The sequence below is a fragment of the Solanum stenotomum genome, chromosome 10, assembly GCF_019186545.1.
Source record: "Solanum stenotomum isolate F172 chromosome 10, ASM1918654v1, whole genome shotgun sequence".
Taxonomy (NCBI): Eukaryota; Viridiplantae; Streptophyta; class Magnoliopsida; order Solanales; family Solanaceae; genus Solanum; species Solanum stenotomum.
The window spans coordinates 36,140,054-36,162,110 of NC_064291.1; the positions used below are offsets into that span (position 1 = coordinate 36,140,054).

The window sequence follows — 22,057 nt, forward strand, 5'->3', positions numbered from 1 at the left end:
GCCACATAAAATGGGACGGAGGGAGTATTTCCTTTGTTTGACCTACTTTCTTTTTAGTTTTTTTCAAGAAATAATTATTTAATTTTAATTTTCACATAATTTGTTCAAGAATATATTTGAAACAATATGAAATGGAAGCATTACAATAAATTAGGTAAGTGAGAGAAAAAGAGATCTTAAGAACAGTAAATTTGTAGATTGTTTGTCTGCTTCTTTTTGATGTTATGTTCACCTTTTCATAAAACGGGTTGTTCCTTTTTAGGGTCAAATACAAAAGCTCCCATTCTTGTAATTTCAAACAAAACCAGTGTCCTTTTTTGTTCCCATTCCATTCCCCCCAAAGCGGGAAAACTGGAAACACACAAACAAGACCGACCTGTTGTTGTTTTTTTTTTGAATTTCAAAACCCAACGGCTCTTTGTACAATGCAGTCAGCCCACCCCCACTACACCCACGTATCCCATATCTCAAAAACTTCCCATTAAAAGTTGCAATCTTTTTATGTTTTCAAAGGAAAAAAATAATTAAATCATTTTTCCCTCATTAATACTCTCTGTTAACTTCATTTTTTCCCTTCAAAGTGAAGCATTTAGTTAACAAGAACTTTCTCTTTCTGCTTTGACTTCTCCAAAGGTGAAACCTTTCTTGTCTAAAACAAAATGGGTGCTTCTGGAAAATGGGTGAAAGCATTGATAGGATTCAAGAAGTCTGAAAAAGAGGATCATGTAAGTGATAAAAATTGAATCTTTATGCTTCTTGATTACCATTTTTTTTTTTGTTGAATTTGTGTTTGTTGTTGTTTAGGAGAAGAAGGTTAAGAGATGGAAGATATGGAGGAGTGATGTTAAGGGTTTGAAGCAGAGAAATGGTGTTGGGTCAGAAGGGTCTGATTGTTCATCAGTGAACAATGATGCTTATACAGCTGCTGTAGCTACTGTGGTTAGAGCTCCTCCTAAAGATTTTAAGGCTGTTAGGGAAGAATGGGCTGCAATTAGGATTCAAACTACCTTTCGTGGATTCTTGGTATTCCTTTTATTGCTCTCTGCACTTCACATTTGCTTGTTCTTCAAACCTGCTGGTCATGTAGTTTTATCAAAATATTTTGCTCCCGTTTGACTGTAGATTTTGGGTTGCAGAAATTGTTTGTTTATGAACTAAACGGAGAAAGGGCTTTTTTATAGATGTTGAGGTTGAACCGCGCTAGCCTAACAACGTTTTAGTTTGGTTCACTTGCACTCACAAAACATCAAATATTTTCAAAGTAAAATGCACTTCAAAAACCCATTTTTTTCCAAGTTTCAACTAAATCTATGGTCGAACGCCAGCTTAGAATCATGATGGCTTTTTCCCAACATGATTGTGTATCTCCTAATTCACTTTTAGTGTCCTGAGGTTCGAGTTAACTAGAAAATGGGTGAGAGGGATCAGTGGGGAGATCTTTGTAACACAATAATAGTCTTTTCATTTGAACAACATATGTGTTTATGATTCACAGACTTATTAAGTTAAACTACCCAGAAATTTTGTCTACTGTCTTTTCTGCATAATGAGCTATGAATGACATATTAGTTTTCTAGCCTAGAATACATGTTTCAACTCGGAATGTTTACAGAAATATCTGTTTCGACAGCATCTGATCCTCTCTGCTGATAAGATTGATCTGTTTTAATATTCTATATTCCTCCATATTGATATTGATGTGTCTAATTGACATTTTAGGCAAGAAGAGCATTTAGGGCCTTGAAAGGATTGGTAAGGCTTCAAGCTCTTGTTAGGGGCAGACAAGTAAGAAAGCAAGCTGCAGTGACTCTTAGGTGTATGCAAGCTCTGGTTCGGGTACAAGCCCGGGTTAGAGCTCGTCGTGTACGTATGTCCATTGAGGGGCAGGCTGTGCAGAAGATAATAGAGGAACACCGTGGCAAACTTGACCCCATGAAAGAAGCCGAGGTAGAAATCTTACTTATTTTGGTTAAAGATTTTTTTTAGTAGTGGTTAAATTTCCTTTAACACATTTCTTCTTTTCTGAACTTTACTAGGAAGGATGGTGTGACAGTAAACGGACTCTTGAAGAGGTCAAAACAAAGATACACATGAGGCAAGAGGGAGTCTTAAAGAGAGAAAGAGCACTTGCATACTCTCAAGCTCAAAAGGTAAATAGTTGAGTGACTATTTAGGAACAAACAAAATTGATTGATTAGATGCTTTGTGAACTATTGCAGCAGTCGAAATCAAGCCAGAATTTTGATTCTAGAACCACTATCTCGGTTCCATCCCTCAAAAGTCTTGATTATGATAAGAGCAACTGTGGATGGAGTTGGTTAGAACGTTGGATGGCAGCAAGGCCGTGGGAAAACAGATTGATGGAACAAGCATATACTGATTCTTTGGAGACTACACCAAAGTCCAAGTCTTGCTTAGAGAGTCTCAAGGATAAGGACAAGACGACAATTGAACCATGCTCCGTCAAAGTGAAAAAGAACAATGTCACCAAAAGGATATCAGCTAAACCTCCACTGGTCGGGCATACTACTCGTTCTTCGTCAAGCCCAAGTTCTGAATTTAGATATGATGAGAGTTCAGCAGCATCCTCTTCATTCTGCACATCAACAACACCAATATCTGGAAACACGATGTTGACATCTGATAGAACTGACGACAGCAATAGTAGTCGACCAAATTACATGAGCCTAACTGAGTCAACCAAGGCCAAGCAGAGAAATCAGAGAATGCTTAGACAGTCTATGGATGAGTTCCAATTTCTTAAGCTCAACAATGGTGACTCAAAGAGTTGTGCTGGTTATGATCCTTCAGTCAATTTCTCAAGGCCTCTCTGTCTTCCTACTAGAATGGATAAATTCTCTAGATTAGGGGACAAGCAGAATTGTGTCTTTGAGTAATAATAGAATGACTGGGGTAATGACAACCAATACAACAGCTTGTTGTTGTAAAAAAAAATATTCTAAAAGCTGGTAGGTATGTTTAATTTGTTCTGGACTTGGTTTGCAGTTGTCATTTGTAGCAAGTATGTTACTAAGTAGATCATTTGCTTTATTATCATAAATTTACTGAGATAAGTTGATCACATCCTGATTGTGTGACTGTGTAAACTTCATCTTTTTTTGTCATAAAATTGAGTTTCATGTGAAGTAGTAGAAGTTACAAGTATGCATACTAGTTCTGTTACACAGATGGGACTGGATTCAGGCTTGCATCAGGTTGAGCTCTCTCACCATTTCTCGTTTCTTGTATCACATAGCATCATTAGATATGTTGGAAAGTTTCATTTGCGCTTGATGGCTTGAACCTTGACACCATGCTTATAGTTTAGCACTATGCCATACTCAAGTTCCAATGGGCTTTCCATGAGGGGAGAGTGTTGAAAAATGTACTTGCGATACAAATGAATCAGCGACAGTTTGATTTCCTGTATGGAGAACTTCTGTCCTATGCATGCTCGTGGACCTATTCCAAATGGAATATTTGCATAAGGATGCCTTTGTTTTTCCTCTGCACAGTTAGGATCGAACCTCTCTGGTTTAAATTTCTCTGGTTCTGGGAAGTTCTTTGGGTCCTTAGCAAGAACTCCAAGAGCCAACCAAACCCATGTTCCCTGCTTAATTGTAACAAATATGTTAAAAATACTAAACAGGGGCTGGATTTGATTAGAACCTATTCCCTCCCCCGTGGTTTCCGAGGTGGGGGCCCTATCCATGGAAGAGTAAAATGATCAGCATTATAGGAAAAACAGATATTAACCTTAGGAAGTTTATAGCCTCCAATCTCCACTTCAGCTGATGTTTCTCTGGCAACTAAGGGCGAGACAACGTAACACCTCATTGCTTCTTTGATTACCTAGAGTTTATAAGCAGTTACAAGAAGAATGAGAATGGTTTAATAAACTAGTTCTCTTCTCTTCTTTTTTTTCTACTTGTAATGTATAAGAACTTCTTGTAGATATAAAATAATGGGATTTACCTGATCGAGGTACGGGAATTTCTGCTGAAGATCATTGGCAGTGGGTATGTGATCATCAGGGCCAAAAGCATCTATCTCAGCAAGCAACTTCTGCTCAACTTCTGGATGGCAAGCAACCAGATAGATGATAGAAGACAAAGTAAAGGATGTCGTTGCAGAACCCGCCAGCAAGTGCTCATAAGTTACAGCACTGATATAATCTGAGGTGAAAACATTCTTAGCTAACTTCTCTGACTCCCTTGCCTGCATTATAAGCGACAAGAAGTCTTTCGAGCTATGATCTTTTTCCTCCATCCTCTTTGCCACTATCTCATCCAGCCTACTGCTTAAATTCTTGTTTGTTCTTTCCACCTTCCAGTCCATAGTACCCGGGATTCTTTTGAGAACTTGGCGAAATGGCTCTTGAAGAATCGGAACAAGTAACCCCAGTATGATTGAAACAGAACCTGATAAGTCCATTTTGAGTTGTGTTGTGGAGTAAATATGCTGCTTGATGAATTCCTGTACTTCACTATCATCTTGATGATGACTCATCTTGTCTGATATTGGTTTAGAAAGTCCAAAATCCACACCAAAAGAAGCTTGTCCAATTACATCTGTTGCTAACTTAAGAGAGAGATCAGAGAATGTGATATCTCCCTCAGACTCCAGATTTTTAGTTGCAGACTCGATATACGATTGCATGATTGGCACTAACTTAGCTAGATAAGATGGCTGGTAGACTGATAGAATAGTATTTCTCATTGTTGACCATCTTGAGTCCCTGTATTATTAACAACATTAGCCTTCTTCTAGTTAAAGGAATCAACTTTAGCTTCTTTTGTTTTACCTAGTAAAAAATAAGCCTTTCTGATGAAGAGGTGATGCTGCAATAGGAGATGGAATGCTTCTATTTGGTATGTCCTTGAATTTCTTTATTCCAACTTCTCTGCATAACTCTGCATCAGCAACAATAACTAGTGGCTGCCTTCCCATGTGAAATCTGCTTAAGAAAGGTAAAAACTTGAATGAATACTCCGATCAAAAACTGTTTCTGAAATGAAAGAAGATCAATCGATCACCTGTAGATAGGACCATATTGTTTGGCCAAGACAGAGAAGACATCAGGGCCATATTTAGCCATCAAAGGGAGATGTCCTACAAGGGGAAAAGCCGGAGGACCAGGTACTTTTCTCACACGCCAATAAGGTCGATACAAGTAGACCAAAACACCAGCTAGTATAGTGAATATAGTTGAGACTATGGGTGATTCTTGAATTGCTGAGCTAAGAAACATCATTTTTGTTTTCTTGGTGAAGGAGGAGATCTAATCGACGTTTGACTATATATATGTATTTAGGAGAATCTTGAAATTAATGGGGTATAGCCGGCCTAGTAATTTTTTGATCTATGATCAAATCATTTCATGAGTTGTTGGTATTTGTTGTTAATGATGGTTATATTTAAATGGTAGGGTCCTCTTCTATATTTTTGCTTACTTTTTTTCTGTTTTCCACTGATATTTTGATGTTGCAGATTGCATTTGGAAAGACAGGTAAAATATAGAGACAGTGTCTAATGAAGATAGTACAAAATGCCAAACTTTTATTTGGATTGATACAGATATAGAATAAATCTATTCTTGTCTAGACGAACATAGGTAGAGATTCTCCAAATACAATGTTTGGAGTGATGCTTTTTATATTCTCCTTCTCCTTTTTTGAGTGAAGTGATATAGTCAATTTGGCCTTACTCCTTGCACATAAAATTCAATGCCAGAGTCAGGATTTTTACTAAAGGAATTAAAGAGGTAATCAAGAAGAAACTAAGGAAATTTAATATTTATCTCATATATATATAACGGTCCTCATATCAGCTGCACCACCACTAGGTTTGGTGTGCCCCTTTTGATCACTTGAGCACTAATTTTGGCACTTAAAGCTTGTTTGGATTGACTTTTTCTCGTTAAGCCATTAACGAAACTAGAGTGGAATGAGTAAACTCCATGGTATAAGACTTTGAAAAAGATCATATTTATAATTCAATTTAAAATTAACTTTGCGTTGAGCTCTATCAGACATCAAGGGCAAACATGAGATTGTCTCCTAATGACGAAGGTGCTATTAGACAAATGATAAACGGAATAGTTATGCTCACATTATTTATGCCGGAAAAAAAAAATACTATTTGTTTATAGTCATACCAGTGCATACATTAAAAACCCTTATATTACTAATATCATAATACATAAAACGGAATAGTCATACCAGTGCACACATTAAAAACCCTTATATTACTAATATCATAATACATAATACAAAATAGAGTATTATTGGACCAAGTAGAGGGATTAGTACTAGAGATGAGCCTCGTAAATAAAGTATATAACTAATACTTGCATTAATTATATATAAATTAAAAAAATGTACCAAATAATTAGACATTAATAATATACAAAATTAATACATATAATAATTTTCTAATGCATTCTACTGAACCTTTAAATTTTACATATCAACTCCAAAAAATTAAACTGAATCCTTAAAAGGGAAGATTGAAGAAGTAAAGAAACCATGGAATTACTGTTATAGTGATTAGGCAAGTGCAAAGCAATACTAATATACTTTAAAAAATGTCTACTTGTCACAGGAAATGTTCATTCAATACTATTTATTTATTTACACTTTGTTAATATTTTATGTCGGTTCAATTTGTTCTGTTACACGTTTGATGCTTTGCAGAAAAGATAAATAATATTCGGACATGACTCTGATTAGGATTCCCATTTTTCAACTTTTGTCACCACCCTAAAGTCAGACCTCATGCTTAATATATTAAACTTGTATTTGTCCCCTATATTTGGCATATTCTTTGATCTAAAACTTGAACTTTGGTTACTTAATTATATTATTCTCAACAGTTTGTTATTCTACTGAATTGAAACTGATGGATACTCAATGACAAATTCTCAACAGCTGTTTATTAGTCTATTGAATTGAAAGCAATTACACTGATGGATGCTCTATGACTGCTATTGATAGTTTCATCGATTGTTCTGGATCTTCAAGATCCAAATTGGTAAACCAGCTTGAACTGTTAGGCAGAACACCAGTAAAGAGGTAAAAACTATCCTTTCAAATATAATACTAATTGGTAAAATATATTGATTTGTTAAGTGGACACATGCATGACAATGTTTTAAAAAGGAACTGGTTGGTTGATGCGGTGGAGGAAAGCCGAGTCCATGTTGATGCAGCTCACTCGCAACGCAACCAAACATCTCATACAAATATAAGATCTCCGTATACTCTATCCCCTCATTCTCCAAACATCCAAGTTACAAGCCAACCCCTAACCTCTGCATATTTAAACAATCCCTAAAAAGTTTATGAGCACTAGATAATGCAGAAGCCATAATTAAGCTATACCATTGTCAATTGTATGATTCTGCAATACAGAAACTTATTATTAGCTCCGTTGAGAATGGTCAGTTCTATACAAAATTACAAGAAAAATCAAAAGATAGGCTACAACATGACAGCCTAGATGCATCACATCATTTAAAAGACATTATTATATACATGAACATGAATAGACAGTAGTCATTCCTCCAGACTTAACTAAGAAATAAAAAGCTGTTAACTGGCATTACTTGTAAACATGCGCTACTAGAGACTGCCTCAAACCTTGCTTCCCGAAAGTAGTAGTATATATGCATCTTAACCTGAAAAATTAAACCAAGTGAAAAGAAAAATATCAATTCTGCACTTCACTTCCCAAAAAATATTAATACAATCTAAATATCAACAAGGAATGTAATATAAAATCTTGTTTTTGCTTTAGGCGTTGTCCCATCCCTGCTATATAAGAGAAATAACAAGTACAAATATTAACTAAAACATATTTGAAAGCAGTAACTCAATATAGGATACTGGAATTGTGTCAAGGTCAATTAGAGTTTCCCTCAAAGTGAAGCTTTTACGGATTGGACCTAAAGGAAACCAAGTTCATCTACAAGGTCTTGTAATTCCTCACCCCATTCAGTTGTTTTTGCAACAAGATCTTCAACTTCCACGTCGAATTCAGGTTGTTCAACAACCACTACTTCCTCTGCTTGATCCCCGGATATAAGATCTTCACTGAGCAACTCTTCCCAAATATCTTCAGGCCCTGGTTCCATATCTGTGCCATTTGCTGTCACAACAGAAGCCGACCTGACATTGCTGCTTGATTCATTGTCCATTGCAGCAGAGAGTAACATTTCAATACTTGCAAGCTCAGCTTCACGCTCTTGGTGTGAGGAGTAATTCATTGGCTGATGATCACTTCCTGTGGCTACATTTTGAATGTTCTCAGCACTGGGGGTCATCGTTAGTCTCCTCTTTTGTCCAACTTCGATACGTTGTTTATCTTTTCTCTGCACATGTTTGTCCAAGTACTGCTGGAGAAAAGTTGGATTGCTGAAGATCTTTGCTAAGAAACTCATCATCTGCTCTTGTTTCCTCTCCTGGCTTTCGATTTTTTCTCCCATGGCAATGATCTGATTCCTCGTACTCTGCTGTTGCTGCCTAAGTTTAACTATTTCAGTCATCAACACGTTTTTATCCCTCTGTAATCTTTCTAGCTCCTCCTCCATCCCATAATAACCAATTTCAATGCAAGCTCCGGATCCTTGTTGATTCATACTTTGACCAACATTCCTCCTCCTCTTTATCGTCTTCAAAAGATGCTTCTGCCCTCCCAGGAAACCTTCATTCGCAAATTCCCATCTGTCAGGATCCACCTTTCTAAATCCCTGCATTTCCATCAAGTTAAGAGTCAATAAAACTCATATTCCATTACAAAAAATACAAGAAGCTAATCCAACAGAAGAAACACAACCTAGCTTTCTTCTTTCTTCATCGTACAATCAGTAGAACTCATCAGAATCACCAACCATCTGCACATACACTAGCTCAACTTTTGCCTAAGCTAATGGAGCAAATACATATTGAAGTCATTCAAAGCAGGATAATACCGTGCACTCAGCACAACCACATTCAATAAAAATTTATATCAGTCCTTAAATCAAATTCACCCATTTCAATTGATAAAATCAAAATCGATCACCACCAAGTCCAACAGATGGCTATTTAGAAACCCTAACTAATCGAAAATCGAAACCTAACACATACAAAATCTAGATAAGGAATACCAAAATTAGAAGCAAAAAGATACTTACATATGTGTTAAGCTGGCGAATGAAACTGGAAAAATTGCTGTGCTTGAAAAATCTAGGCAACAATGTGGTGGAAAACTTGTGAGAATCCCAAACAATAAAGCTATTCCTTGTTGTGCTCCACGATATGACTTCATCAGTTGAAGAATCTTCCACCATTTCATAAGTTTTGCTCAGAAATGGTGGCGGACCAACGTCGTGCAACCCTTCCATAGGCAGCACGGCCGTCGGAATGCCATCTTCTTCGACCTTCACTTTCACTACTTCCTCCATTGCTTGTTCAGTTTGCTAATTATTACAATTAATTAAGATGGATTAGCAAAAGAGTTTTGAGGGGTATTAAGGAGTGAGTTTGTGAGTAATATAAGAATGGGTATGTGGACTAGAAAGTTCTAGAGAAAAACAGATGGAAGAAAGAGGAGAAGTCTAGAAAATATCTTCTTATCTTAAGATATTTGGAAGGAATAGTTAGATTTTGGAACTTTCCAACATTTGTACACCATTTTGGAAGTTTGAAAGAATTATATTTTACTAATTTTTTTTTTTTTTTTTTTTAAGTTCATTTTAAAGGAAATATAGGTTTAAGACCACAAAAATAGAAAATATGTTGGAATATTTAACATATCTTTAATTTAAATCATAAAATTTATTTATTTATTTTATTTTCTTATTCTTCATGCTAAGTCAAAGTAAAATAAACAAATTGAAATAGTGATATATTATAATATTTGATTGCAGATTTAAGTTTGACTTGTCAATATATTAGTTATATTTTATATATTATATAATATAGAGGAATTAAGATTTTGCAATGACTTTCAAGTTACAAAAATAATAAAAAGAAAATAAGTTTTTCAGATCTTTAAAGTGTAAAAATGAAAATTTCTCATAAAACTAAATCTTTTAATAAGTTGCCATCAATTCTCTCAATTATACATCTCATTCAATACTATTTTTTACATATGATAAATCATGTTATTTACAATGTGTGATATTATTTCTATTCTAGAACATCATATTCAATAGTGTTTCAGGAATTATATTTTAATACACGCTATTCCATTTAATATAACAAACTAAATCCATAAAAAGTTATATCGTATGACTAATTCCAACATTAAAAATAAATCTTATTGTTCACCCCATCAAATAATCTAAGGGCCAGTTGATACACTAGATATGATAAAGTATTTCAAGATTAAGCTAGGAGTTTGAAATGATACTCTTTGTTTGAAAATATAAATTTAACCTAATAAATTAAATTTATATTCTCAATTAAACATAATGTAAATTTTATCTCTAATCTAATCTTAATTATCAATATTCTGCCTTTTTCCACCCTACTTGATTTCACTTTTCAATTTAAAAAATAATTGTAAAATTATAATTTTATACTTATAATCTTAACCAGGAAATCAGACAAACCCCAGAAGTTAAAAAATGGCAGATAAATGTTTCTATCTAGAGATAACGTGTAATTAAAAATCGTCTAGGAACTTCTCGAAAATTCTAACCATGTGTGTTTGCTGAATCAGGAAATCAGACAAACCCCAAAAGTTAAAAGACGACAGACAAATGTTTCCGTCTAGAGATAACGTGTAATTAAAAATCGTGTAGGAACTTATCAAAAGTTCTAACCGTGTGTGTGTGTTTGGTACGAAGGAAAATACTTTTTTGAAAACTAACTAGTTTCTAACTCATTTTCCATGTTTGGTTGGTGAGTGAAAAATATTCTCTATTTGTAGGGTTAGTGAATGAAAAATATTTTCCACAAAATATCTTTTATTTTTGGCTAGAGAGTAGAAAATATTTTTTAGGAAAATAGTTTTTGACATGAAAATCAACCGCAATAACCGATTCAGAATTCGATCCCGACATCCAACCCCGATGACTGAAAGGTCCGACCCTGATGATCGATTCGGGATATGACCTCAATCCTTGACCTGGAGTTGAACCTGACTCTCGATCCGCGACCCGACATTCAAACTGGGAACCGATCCCGACCCTGACATTCGATCTGGGATTTCACCTGGACTCTTGACTCGATACCTGACATTCGAACAGAAATCCGACCACAACCCCGACATCCGAACCAAAAACAAGACCCTAACGATCAATCCTTTCAAATAAATTCTTTGCTAGTAGATGGTAGGAATACTTGTATGAATAATTTATAGATGATCTCGTAGGAATAATTTATAGATGATCTCGTAGGAATAATTTATAGATGGTAGACTCGTAGAAATATCCTTTAAGAGAAGAATATGCATAATTAAATACTTTTGCTCATTTTAAGGATCAATATAATTTTAAATAAATCTTTTACTAGTTGTAAAGAAAAGTTGTGAAAGTTAGAAGAGAGATGGTACTAAATATCTTTTATATTTTAAAAAAGATACTTTGAAGAGAGAGATGAATATGAATAAGAATTTTCATACTTATTTTTGTGCAGAATACACGTATGGCTATTAGATGTCAATTCTTTTTCTGGGAAAATTTTCAAAACAACAATATTTTAGCTTTTAATGGGACTACTTAGCAATAGTTTCACTATTTATTTAAAATGACAATATTTTAGTTTGTTAAGGGATGAGTTATGTGTTTATTTTATTTTGATTAATTTGAAAGAATACAAATAATTAATAACAAAATAGAGAAAATCATGGAACAGAAAATTTCAAAAAGGAAAAAATGATTTTAAATATAAATCAGCAACGTTTTGAAAGAGCATATGTTGCCATTTTTTCTTGGGAAATTGTATATAATAGCAAACTATTAATTCAAATTAAATGCTATAAATATAGATTGATTTAATTGTACCCCATATCAAACTGTTGTTATTTCACCTCTCTCCTGGTGAATCTCGCTCACCACTCTCGTTCTCTCCCTCGCCTCTCTCCTTTTTTATACAAACGCAAGTGTATAAAGTGCGTTTGTGTTTGTATAAAACGAGAGAAAATTGTATATATACATATATTTTCGTTCCCTCTCTCCCCTCTCCCAGATCTTGCTCGCCACTCTCCCAGATCTCGCTCTCTCACTCGCCTCTCTCACTTTATACAAAAAACGCAAATTGTATAAAATGTGTTTGTGTTTGTATAAAGCGAGAGAAAATTGTATATATACATATATTTTCATTCCCCTCTCCCAGATCTCACTCGCCACTCTCCCAGATCTCGCTCTCTCACTTTATACAAAAATGCAAATGTATAAAATGCGTGAAAATTGTATATATACATATATTTTTGTTCCCCTCTCTCCCCTCTCCCAGATCTCGCTCGCCACTCTCCCTGATCTTGCTTGCTCACTCGCCTCTCTCACTTTATACAATTGATCTTTTTGTATATGTATACCAAAGCAGATTATACAACTGCTTTCTTTTGTATATGTATAGCGAAATATACATATTTATGTTTGCTATGGAGCTCAATTATGCAAACTTTGCTATATCATACAAATATGAATTTTGTGTTTGCTATATGTGAAAGTTGCTTTTTTTTCTTTCGAGCGTTTTTTTGCATTGTTCTTAAGAATTTCAAAAAAAAAAAATTGCAAAAAATAGTTTGTCTTCCGAATCATTCAAATGATAATTTTCAAAGCTTCTTCGAGTTGAATTCGGCATATTCTTGAAACGGAGGTTTTCAAAATTCACGACTATAATTTCGTCAATTCCATTGAATTCAAGAAATTTTGACATCATGTATTTTTATTTTTGTCGATTATTTTATTTGTTTGGATGATATATTCGTATATCTCAACTATAATAGTGGGTTGATTTTTTTCTGATGAAATTGGTGAAATTTTTGTATGGTTTGATATTTTAGCTTTTTTTGGATGTTTTGTATCCAAACTATGATGTAGAACTATTGAAAGTGCTTGATTTTTTTTTTTAGTTTTGTAGTTGTTTTCTTTTTATTTGAATGCATACAATATTTTTGTATCCCATTATGTTAATGTAAACACTAACAATATGAGATTTTTGTATCCCATTTTTTTTGGATGTTTTGTATCCAAATTATGATGTAGAACAAATGAAATTGTTTGTTTTTTTAGTTTGAAAGCTGTTTTTTTTTTAATGCATACAGTATTTTGTATCCCATTAAGTTAATGTAAATAGTAACAATATAGGGATAGAGTCATAAAAATTATGTGATATACTGAACAGAGTACAACTAGGGATTAAAAATCATAAAGTAATTAAGAATTGTATACCAATATTTGTTGCCTTGTAGTAAGTTCTGGATACAATTAAATATTGGATTCAATTTGTTGTAGTTGAGCTCAAAGGTGAAATCTTTGTATGTAAATACAGATCAGTATGTATTGAGTGTGTGTTCTATATTTTTTCTTTTTGAAGCTAGCTACCTGGACGGCCATCCAAGAAGTATCGTGACAAGGCGCACAACGAGCTATATGGGAAGAAGAGCAAGAATTCTTGCAGTACTTGTGGGTTTAAGGGACACAATGGGCGTTCGTGTAGGAATGAACCGCGTATTGTTTAGTTCATGATGCTTGAATTTTATATCTTATTAGAGTGGAATTGTTTCCCAATTTCTAATGCCCTCTGTTTTATATATTTACTTGTTTGGAATTCTTTGAATATGTGTTCAACCGAAATGTATTCATATTCATGTTATGAAGTTATTTTATTTTTGTATATTTAACATGTGAATACTTTAAAGTGTAATTGAAAAATTATATGAGTCACAAATTTAAATTATATAAAAAATGGAATACAATCGATATACCTAAAAATATGTATAACTTAAAATACAAAAAAATTGTTGGTATAGAATTATAATGAATACAACTCTTTTGGCATTCTAGTTTAAGAAAAAAAAAAAATACAAATTAGTAGTAAAATAAAATGATATTGAAAATACATTTTTGGTGAAAACATAAAACATAAAATAAGTTGTATTCAAGCTAAATTGTATTTATATTTCAATATCCAGTCTTGTTATATTATTATTATTTCACTTTAAAATTGTAGTTACTATTTCTCTGGATCAGTTTATATTCCAAAAATCAATATGTATTTCAATATCAGTTTGTATTCCAAAAATCAGGATGTATTTCAATATCATTTTGTATTCCAAATGCCAAATGAATACCAAATAAGTTTATATTTCCCTTCTTATAATGTATTCATCACAATATTATATATTATGTTTTCATCAAACTTATATTGCTTTAACAAAATAAAATACAAAACTATGTCTTCCTAATACAGTTATGATTAAAACTGCATAGGGTATACACATGAATACAAAAAATAAAATACAAAAAATGTCTTACTAATACAGTTATGATTAAAATACAAAAAATGTCTTACTAATACAATCATGAGGGAAATTCCCCAAAATTTGGGTAACACACAAATCAAATGAAGGAAATTCCCCAAAATTTTAAATATTATTTGGTATACCTTAAGTAATTCTGATTGATTCAGTAACTGTAGACAATCAGATGCTTTCCTCAAAATCTAAAACCCTAAAAGCAAATTTCGATATTATCAAATATAAATGTATTAAAAATCAAACAAAATAAACATATAAATGAATTTTTAGATTCTACTAAATCTGAAAAATTAAAACAAAATCACAAAATAAATTGAAAAAAATTGTTTAAAAGACTAAAAATTTGAAATACATAAATATTTGATGAATATCTAAACAAAATCTCATAAAAAATGAAAAAATTGACTGAAAATCCGTAATATATACAATCCGGAATACACCATAATCGGTGATTTTAAAAAGCATATCAAAAATAAATCTCAATAAATAATGGAAATTACCTTTGCTAATCGAAAAATTTCTTGAATTAAGACGGAGATTTCGTTTAACAATTGAGAAATTTCTTGAATTAAAATAGAGATTTTGTTGAACAATTTGTGAGAACCTAGAAGGGAGAGAAGCTTGAAAACGTGAAAGGTGGGGAAGTAAGGGTAATGGGTAGTAGTGTAATTATTTTTTTCTTTTTAAACGATTATTAGTTTAGAATTTGGTCCAATATAGGACTGTTTTGATAAATAAAGGGAAATTTTAATAATAAAATCTGAATACAAATTATTTTCTAAAATATTACCATTCTGACATTTTAAATAAATATTTTAAAGTGTTGTTGTTTTGACTAATTATGTTAGGTATTATGACTTGATTGCTAATTTTCCCATTCTGGTTAGACTTTTATTTACTAAATACTTATTTGACTAAAACGTGTTAATTTTATCTAAGGTTTGTATGTATGTGTCAATTCCTCTTTTCTCTTGGGCCAGAACTCCATTCAATGAGTCCAAATGGGTACCTAGTTACCTTAAATTTCTCTTGAGCAGAGCCCAAATTTCAAGTGTCAGTCGTAGCCCAAGTTCTTAGAGGACTAATTTTGAGTCCACAAATGGAGTAACAAACAGGTTGAAGAATAATATACTAAGTTCAAAAACTAGTATACAAAAGTAGAACCTAATATACAGGAAAGGGAATCAAATAGACAGGGAATATGTGGCTGATATACACTGATCGTATACAGTTCTAATGCGCTAAAATCCCAATGCTCAGAAGAAGACATTTTGCTGAGATTTCGAGATGAAAAGCCCAAAATGCATTTGGGTTAAGAAAAGGAACCTCTTGCTTCTCAATTTATTTGTATATAATTTATTTGCACTTACTAAACTATCATGAGTTTAATAAAAAATAAAAATAAAATTGGAACTCTCTTCATATACTTGGTTTGTTTCAGTTTTCAAATAAATAAATGAAACTAAGTTAGTCTTGTTTATCCCTTCAACAATGTAATTTTCTTAAGTTGGCTTTTTTTTAAAGAAACTTCGAAATATCTTTCTTTTAATTGCTCTAAATTAGTCAAATGATTTGCTTAGTTAAATCGATGTATAATCATGTGTTAATAGATATTTTAAGTGTTTAAAACCTTCTTGAAATATTAATAAGAATTCTTACTCCACTTTTGAAAAAATTTAAAAAGATTTTTTTTTTTTGCCTTTTTTTAATTAAGGTTTTCTTAATTTCTTTTCAAAAATTAAGGGATGACTTTAAGTATATTTTATAAATAGTGAAAATATTTCAGACATTTCAAATTCGTATTTTCCTAAATGGTCAAAATCATGACATAATAAAAATGATGATTCCGCTGAAATATTGAACTAGGTTGTAACGAAAAGTTTTTTTCTAACTCTTGTTTGACAAACTATTCAAATTTGTATAAGTAATTACAACAACTAAAGAACATTCGGATGCAAAAAAAGAGAAGAAAATAAACCTTGAATTATTACAACTCTTGTAAGAATATCTTTTTTATATCACAATAATCTCTATGAAAGCAGTAAACCAATGCTAAGAATAATAATTATACAAAAGTTCATAGCAAAGAAGGTATTTTTTATTGGCAGTTCGTAACACTAAAAATATCATCCAATTCCAATTTTCTTGTTGGCATCTCTTACTTTATAAGATATGAAGACGGGACAATCGCACAAAAAATTCTATCTAATAGCTAGAGTATATATAGTGAGCCAAGTAAATTGCTTTCCAATTTCGTCTTAGAATATTCATCAAAAATAAATAAAGTCTTATTTGTCTAAACTAAAAGTTGACGCTCACACATTAATAATTGGATTGCACAACAAAACTTAATTGCATATCCCAAACAAACGTACTGTATCGACCAAAAAAGTTAATTTATAATTTTTAAGTCAAATGATATAATACCACCAAAACACGTTTCAACCGTCCTAATCAAAATACAATGGGCATGTTTCTGCTGGCCAGGCCATAGTTTCTAGCATTATATTACTTTACTTTACTTAGTAGAAGAGGTTCCAAGCAAGGGCCTTTTCGTCAATTCACTATTTTTGTCTTTCACTTCTTTCTGCTTTTGTGCAACTGCACGCACGTGTCCTCCTTCTAGATTATGCTACCATGTTTCATTATATTTTCTTCTTTAAATTTTTATGTTTTATTACTTTATAAATAAATACAAAATATAAGTCATAATAATTAATAGTTTAAAATATTTGCTAACTCTCAAAATTTCATCTATGCCACATAAAAGTATTATAAGTCATGATAATAAATAGTTTAAAATATTTGAAAACATATATATAAAAAAAGATTAACTCTCAAAATCCATCTATACCACATAAATTGGGATAAAAGTATTATAAGTCATAATAATTAATGGATTTAAATATTTGAAAACATATATATAAAAAATTGTTAACTCTCAAAATTCCATCTATACCATATAAATTGGGATAAACGAAAAAATATATATTATGTAAAATACATAAAAATATACTATAAATCACAATAATTAACAAGTTATATATCAAAAAGAACTTATTTAAAAGCTGGCTAACTTTTGAAATTTTATTTGTATCGCATAAATCAAGACGAATGAAGTGATATATATTATATGAAAATTACATTAAAAAAGTACTATAAATCACAATATTGGGACAGAAGTATTTTAAAAATTAGTTGACTCTCAAATTCATCTGTCTCACTTAAATTGGGACAAAAAAAGTAACATATATCATATGAAAATTGCATAAGACATATTATAAATGGTAATAATTAACAACTTAAAATATTTAAAAACATATTAAAAATTGGTTGACTTCAAATTTCATATATATCACATAAATTAAAACAGAAAAAGTAATATATATTGGGTCCCGTGCTGACACGAGTCTCGTATCTAGTATATATATATATATTTATGTGTGTTAGACAAACGAAAAGAAAGTTGACGTTATTGGTTATGACTTCTTTATTTTTTTACATTATTTGGTTGATTCATCATTTGTTTTTTTTGTTACAATTTAAAATGATTATATGTTAGTATCATGTGAGTGCACTTTCCTCCCACAGATTACTGTTAGAAGATTCACTTCCAAATGTGGATTGATCCATTGATGACACATTTACACATTTGATTAATAAGTTGAAAATTTAATAAAATAAGGAGTAGGTACAGATTATATTATTGATTCCTTAACGATGAAACGTTTAAAGAAAATCCAGTGCCTTCATGTTAACAAAAACTTAACATAAAAAATTGAGGGGTCGTTTGGTAGAATGCATTGGAGAAAATAATGCATGTATTAGCTTTGTATTACTAGTAGTTTGTTTGATACACTTTTTCAACCTATGTATAACTAATGTTTGTATTAATAATATCACGGATTTCTATGCATTAGTAATATAATGAGTTGTAATGCATGCATTAGCATAGTAAAAAACACAAAATAGAGAGTAAAGAGAGATAAAATAGATGGAATTAACACAAAACTTGAGCATTTTAGTGAGCGTAAATTGCTTTTTAGGCATGGAGATGAAATTTGCTATCCGTATGAAGTTAAACTATAAAAGCTTTTGGTAGAGAATTAACCTTTTCATTAACAGTAAAATGTTTTTTTTTTCCCCTAAAACAAATATACTAACCGATAAATCCAAACAGACCTTTAGCAGAGTAAATGGTGGCTGCTTCCAACCAATTTATATGAAAGTGTCAGATTGACGGTAGAATTTAAGAATTAAAAAAAATATGAGTTAAAATTAGTCACAAAAATTTGTGGCTATAATTAAATCGTCTCAAGTTAATTTTATTAAATTTTTAAAACATATCACTCTTTTTTATACGGATTAAAAGAGAAAAAAACAATTAGCACGAAGAGAATATTAAAGATATTGCGAAAGAAACCTAATTACATACATTTAGGGGCTAATTACATCATATTTTGAAAGTTTTTTCAATTATAAAAATCTCGAATTTTTTATTGCTCTTGAATACATTTCTTGATTGTCCGATACATTGCAAACGATATATTAATATTATTTAATGAGAGGAATGTATCTCAAAGGGATAATAGTTTGAACAAATATGGAGTCATTTTGCAATTTTTCTGTGTGTTCCAGTGATACAAAGTCATTACAGAAGTTGTGCGTTGAAAAGTTATTGTCAGTCTCCTTTATGATCGTATTATCTGTGAAGGACAATTTAACTTCTTAGAGTAGTTGGGGTTGGTCCGATTTAACCGGCTATAAACAATGTGACAACTATTATTTGGCTTCAAAAAGTCCTTTCGTGTTTCGATATGCTTATTAATTAAATAGTATTGCTTGAATCTTTATCCCTTAATATTGATTTAAGAAATGGGTGATGTCATCAGTTACGTAAATATGAATGACAGTATTAGGTTAGTAAAAAAAGTGTCAATGATATTACCTCTTTGTCAACTAATATTACCATTCGAAAAGTGTCTTTATACCTTGAATTTTTGTAAGTTTTTATTAAATCCCTTCGAATAACTAATACTGTCATCACCCAATTGACGGGGTGATTTGATATCTTGTTAATCAGTAAACTTTGTTTTGATAGTTTAGTTTTTCGTAGCCATGTGTGCTAAATCTGGATGGTCAAAGGCTCAAAGCACACATATATAAAGTAGATTAGAGCAATTTCCAAGAACATTAATTATGTTGCTTTCCCTCTTTTTAATTTTTTTAAGGCATTTACGAATTTTTTTACAAAAGACAAGGATCGTTCGTTCCCTTTTGTTGAGAGCGGCGTATATTGTCATGAAAACATAAGAGGAGTAGTGAGAATAAAATGTATGAGCGCTTTCTGAATTATTTCATACAAATAGTAGTCTCTGTATTTATTAACTCAATGAGAAATAAATATATAATTTAATGAGTATGTCGTATGTTGTATGTTTGTTTTTCAAAGCGCAATAGTTGCAGGTGTGGTTTGTTCTAGAATGTTTTTGTGTAGAAGTGACTACATCTAAGGAACGATGTAGGAGTGTTATTGCGACAACTACAATTGAAAATAGATTAAGTAAAACAAACAAGTGGTGTGGTAGAATGCAGGGTGCATGTTGTTCATTTTTACTCCTTTAAGCAAGAACAGTACATCGTTATATTCTTTAGTATTTTATTTTCACTATTTATTTCACTAGTTGAACCTCTTTTACCTAACTCGTATTTGGTTCTCTTTGTAATTGAGCCGGCGGTTGGTGTTATATAGTTTATTAACTCATTATGTTCCACTTAGTAGTGTCCTTAATTAATTAAAGTACAATTAATTTATTTTTAATCCACTTTATATTAAGTTATCAAGGAATGATTGGTTGCAATTTTGCAAAGCATAATATATTTTGGGAGGTGATTTAAGTACTGGTGACGACTTCAGCTTTAAAGCACTGATAATATGTTAGATTATATTTACAAACTAATTATAAAGGGATTATATTTTATGCGATAAATAATGGAGTAGTAATATAAGAATTATTAGGTGGAGGTTGCTTACGTTAAGATATTTTTTTTCTTGGCTGCTCTTATTCGTTGATTGCTAATAAATATATTCTTATACAATATTTTATTTTAGATAAAATAATTGTGCAATTTTTTTTACATGACGATTGCTTGTTCTTACACTATAACCCATACGAACTTCTATGTTAAGAGATTCTTTTAAATTTATTTATGCGGAGAACCAAATGACCCCTGCATATCCTGAACAAATCAAGCAAAAGTTAATTATTATTATTATAATAGATAATGTAAAGAGAAAAAGGAAGTGGGGGTGGAGGAGCTGCCTTCTATGTATTCTCTTTTAGGGTATGAATTAAAACTATAGAAAATAGTAAAAAAAGTTCTTAAATTATGAAGTAAATAAAAATGTCTTTTGTTTATAGTTTGGTCCAGAAATGTTTCTATTGTTACTAAATGTAAAAAAAATGTCCTTTTTTCGAATAAACATATTGATTTTTTTTTTTTATAAACACATCTTATTCCTAATAAAAATATTAAGTACTTTTAAGGAATCTATTCTTGTTTTCTTTCTTTCAAAATCACTATAACTAATAAATAAATTAAAAAATAATTGTCTTCTTAAAATCATATATATTTAAAAGATCATAGTAAATAATAATTTTAAAAAAATATAATAAAATAAGAAATATTTTAAATTTTTTCTTATTGACATTAAAAACATTTTTGGACCAAACTATTGACAATAAGGGCATCTTTGAACCAAATTACTACCTAAAGATATTTTTATTGAATTTCACATAGTTTAAAGACATTTTTGTCGTTCTCCACTACAACTATGTAGGAAAGAAAACAATCTTACCTTCATAATCATAGATGTATCATCACTAATCACACACACAAAAAAAAAAAAAAAATTATACATGAAGTCATGCCTATATATATAATGAGTAATAAATATATGTATACACATTAGAGTGCAAGAGGAGGTAGGTTGGTGTAGCTTTCCTAGTTTTAGGCAACTTCCCTTTTTCTTTCTTTAAGAACAAAATGTTTTATAAAAGAAATAAAGCGAAATAAAAAGTATGATTAAATTATTGGAACTTGAATATTCACTATCTAAATTTTCACGTCTTTTTCAACATTACTATTCTCAGCTTCACATTGTTACTTCCATTTATCAAGGATCATCTTACTCAACTATGGAACTAGATTTTTAAACTAATAAAATCTAGATATTACAAGTTATACAAATAATATAATAAATTTCAAGCTTTTCTCATATATTAAGATAAAATAATAAAAGAACCTTATGGAAAGTTAAGCTGAATTTTGCTTTAAGTAAAGTAATAATGGTGGTGATTTCTCGGATGATTACTTAATTATAAGTTAATTTGCAAATGTCCACTGATGTTTTTTGTTTTACTTAATTTTTTTTCCTTTTAAGTGTTTGGAGAAATGGAAAAGTCTACTAATTAAGTGTATCTACTTTGCACATGTATATACAGTCAAAAAATAATAAATGTATATAAAAAGAATAATTTATTATAGATACATTATATTATTAAGTATAAAACTTTAAGAAAAA

At 31.3% G+C, this 22,057-nt stretch overlaps 3 protein-coding genes across 7 annotated transcripts; 1 reads left to right on the forward strand and 2 right to left on the reverse strand.

The window, feature by feature from the left end:
- The first annotated feature begins 513 nt into the window (after window positions 1–513).
- Window positions 514–3,082, forward strand: LOC125841120 (protein IQ-DOMAIN 6). 2 transcript variants are annotated; one of them, XM_049520135.1, is made up of 5 exons: window positions 514–725; window positions 805–1,023; window positions 1,720–1,947; window positions 2,037–2,150; window positions 2,223–3,082. In XM_049520135.1, exons 1-5 carry the CDS (start codon window positions 660–662, stop codon window positions 2,895–2,897), a joined length of 1,302 nt encoding a protein of 433 aa, XP_049376092.1. In that variant the 5' UTR covers window positions 514–659; the 3' UTR covers window positions 2,898–3,082. The 2 variants fall into 2 exon arrangements, with proteins under 2 accessions (XP_049376092.1, XP_049376091.1); XM_049520134.1 differs by having other exon boundaries at window positions 517–725; window positions 2,220–3,082.
- A 17-nt stretch (window positions 3,083–3,099) lies between these two features.
- LOC125878533 (cytochrome P450 711A1) lies at window positions 3,100–5,444 on the reverse strand. Its single transcript, XM_049559810.1, has 5 exons — window positions 5,037–5,444; window positions 4,805–4,957; window positions 3,976–4,738; window positions 3,757–3,852; window positions 3,100–3,610 (listed from the first exon to the last, which is right to left on the reverse strand). Exons 1-5 carry the CDS (start codon window positions 5,252–5,254, stop codon window positions 3,281–3,283), a joined length of 1,560 nt encoding a protein of 519 aa, XP_049415767.1. The 5' UTR covers window positions 5,255–5,444; the 3' UTR covers window positions 3,100–3,280.
- Window positions 5,445–7,166: 1,722 nt separating this feature from the next.
- LOC125841123 (heat shock factor protein HSF30) lies at window positions 7,167–9,489 on the reverse strand. Of its 4 annotated transcripts, none has more exons than XR_007443777.1 (4): window positions 9,176–9,488; window positions 7,990–8,749; window positions 7,607–7,678; window positions 7,167–7,312 (listed from the first exon to the last, which is right to left on the reverse strand). XR_007443777.1 is itself a non-coding variant. In XM_049520140.1 (3 exons), exons 1-3 carry the CDS (start codon window positions 9,443–9,445, stop codon window positions 7,674–7,676), a joined length of 1,035 nt encoding a protein of 344 aa, XP_049376097.1. In that variant the 5' UTR covers window positions 9,446–9,488; the 3' UTR covers window positions 7,432–7,673. The 4 variants fall into 4 exon arrangements, 2 of the variants coding, with proteins under 2 accessions (XP_049376097.1, XP_049376096.1); XR_007443776.1 differs by having other exon boundaries at window positions 7,260–7,401; XM_049520140.1 differs by lacking the exon at window positions 7,167–7,312 and having other exon boundaries at window positions 7,432–7,678.
- Between the last annotated feature and the right edge of the window lie 12,568 nt (window positions 9,490–22,057).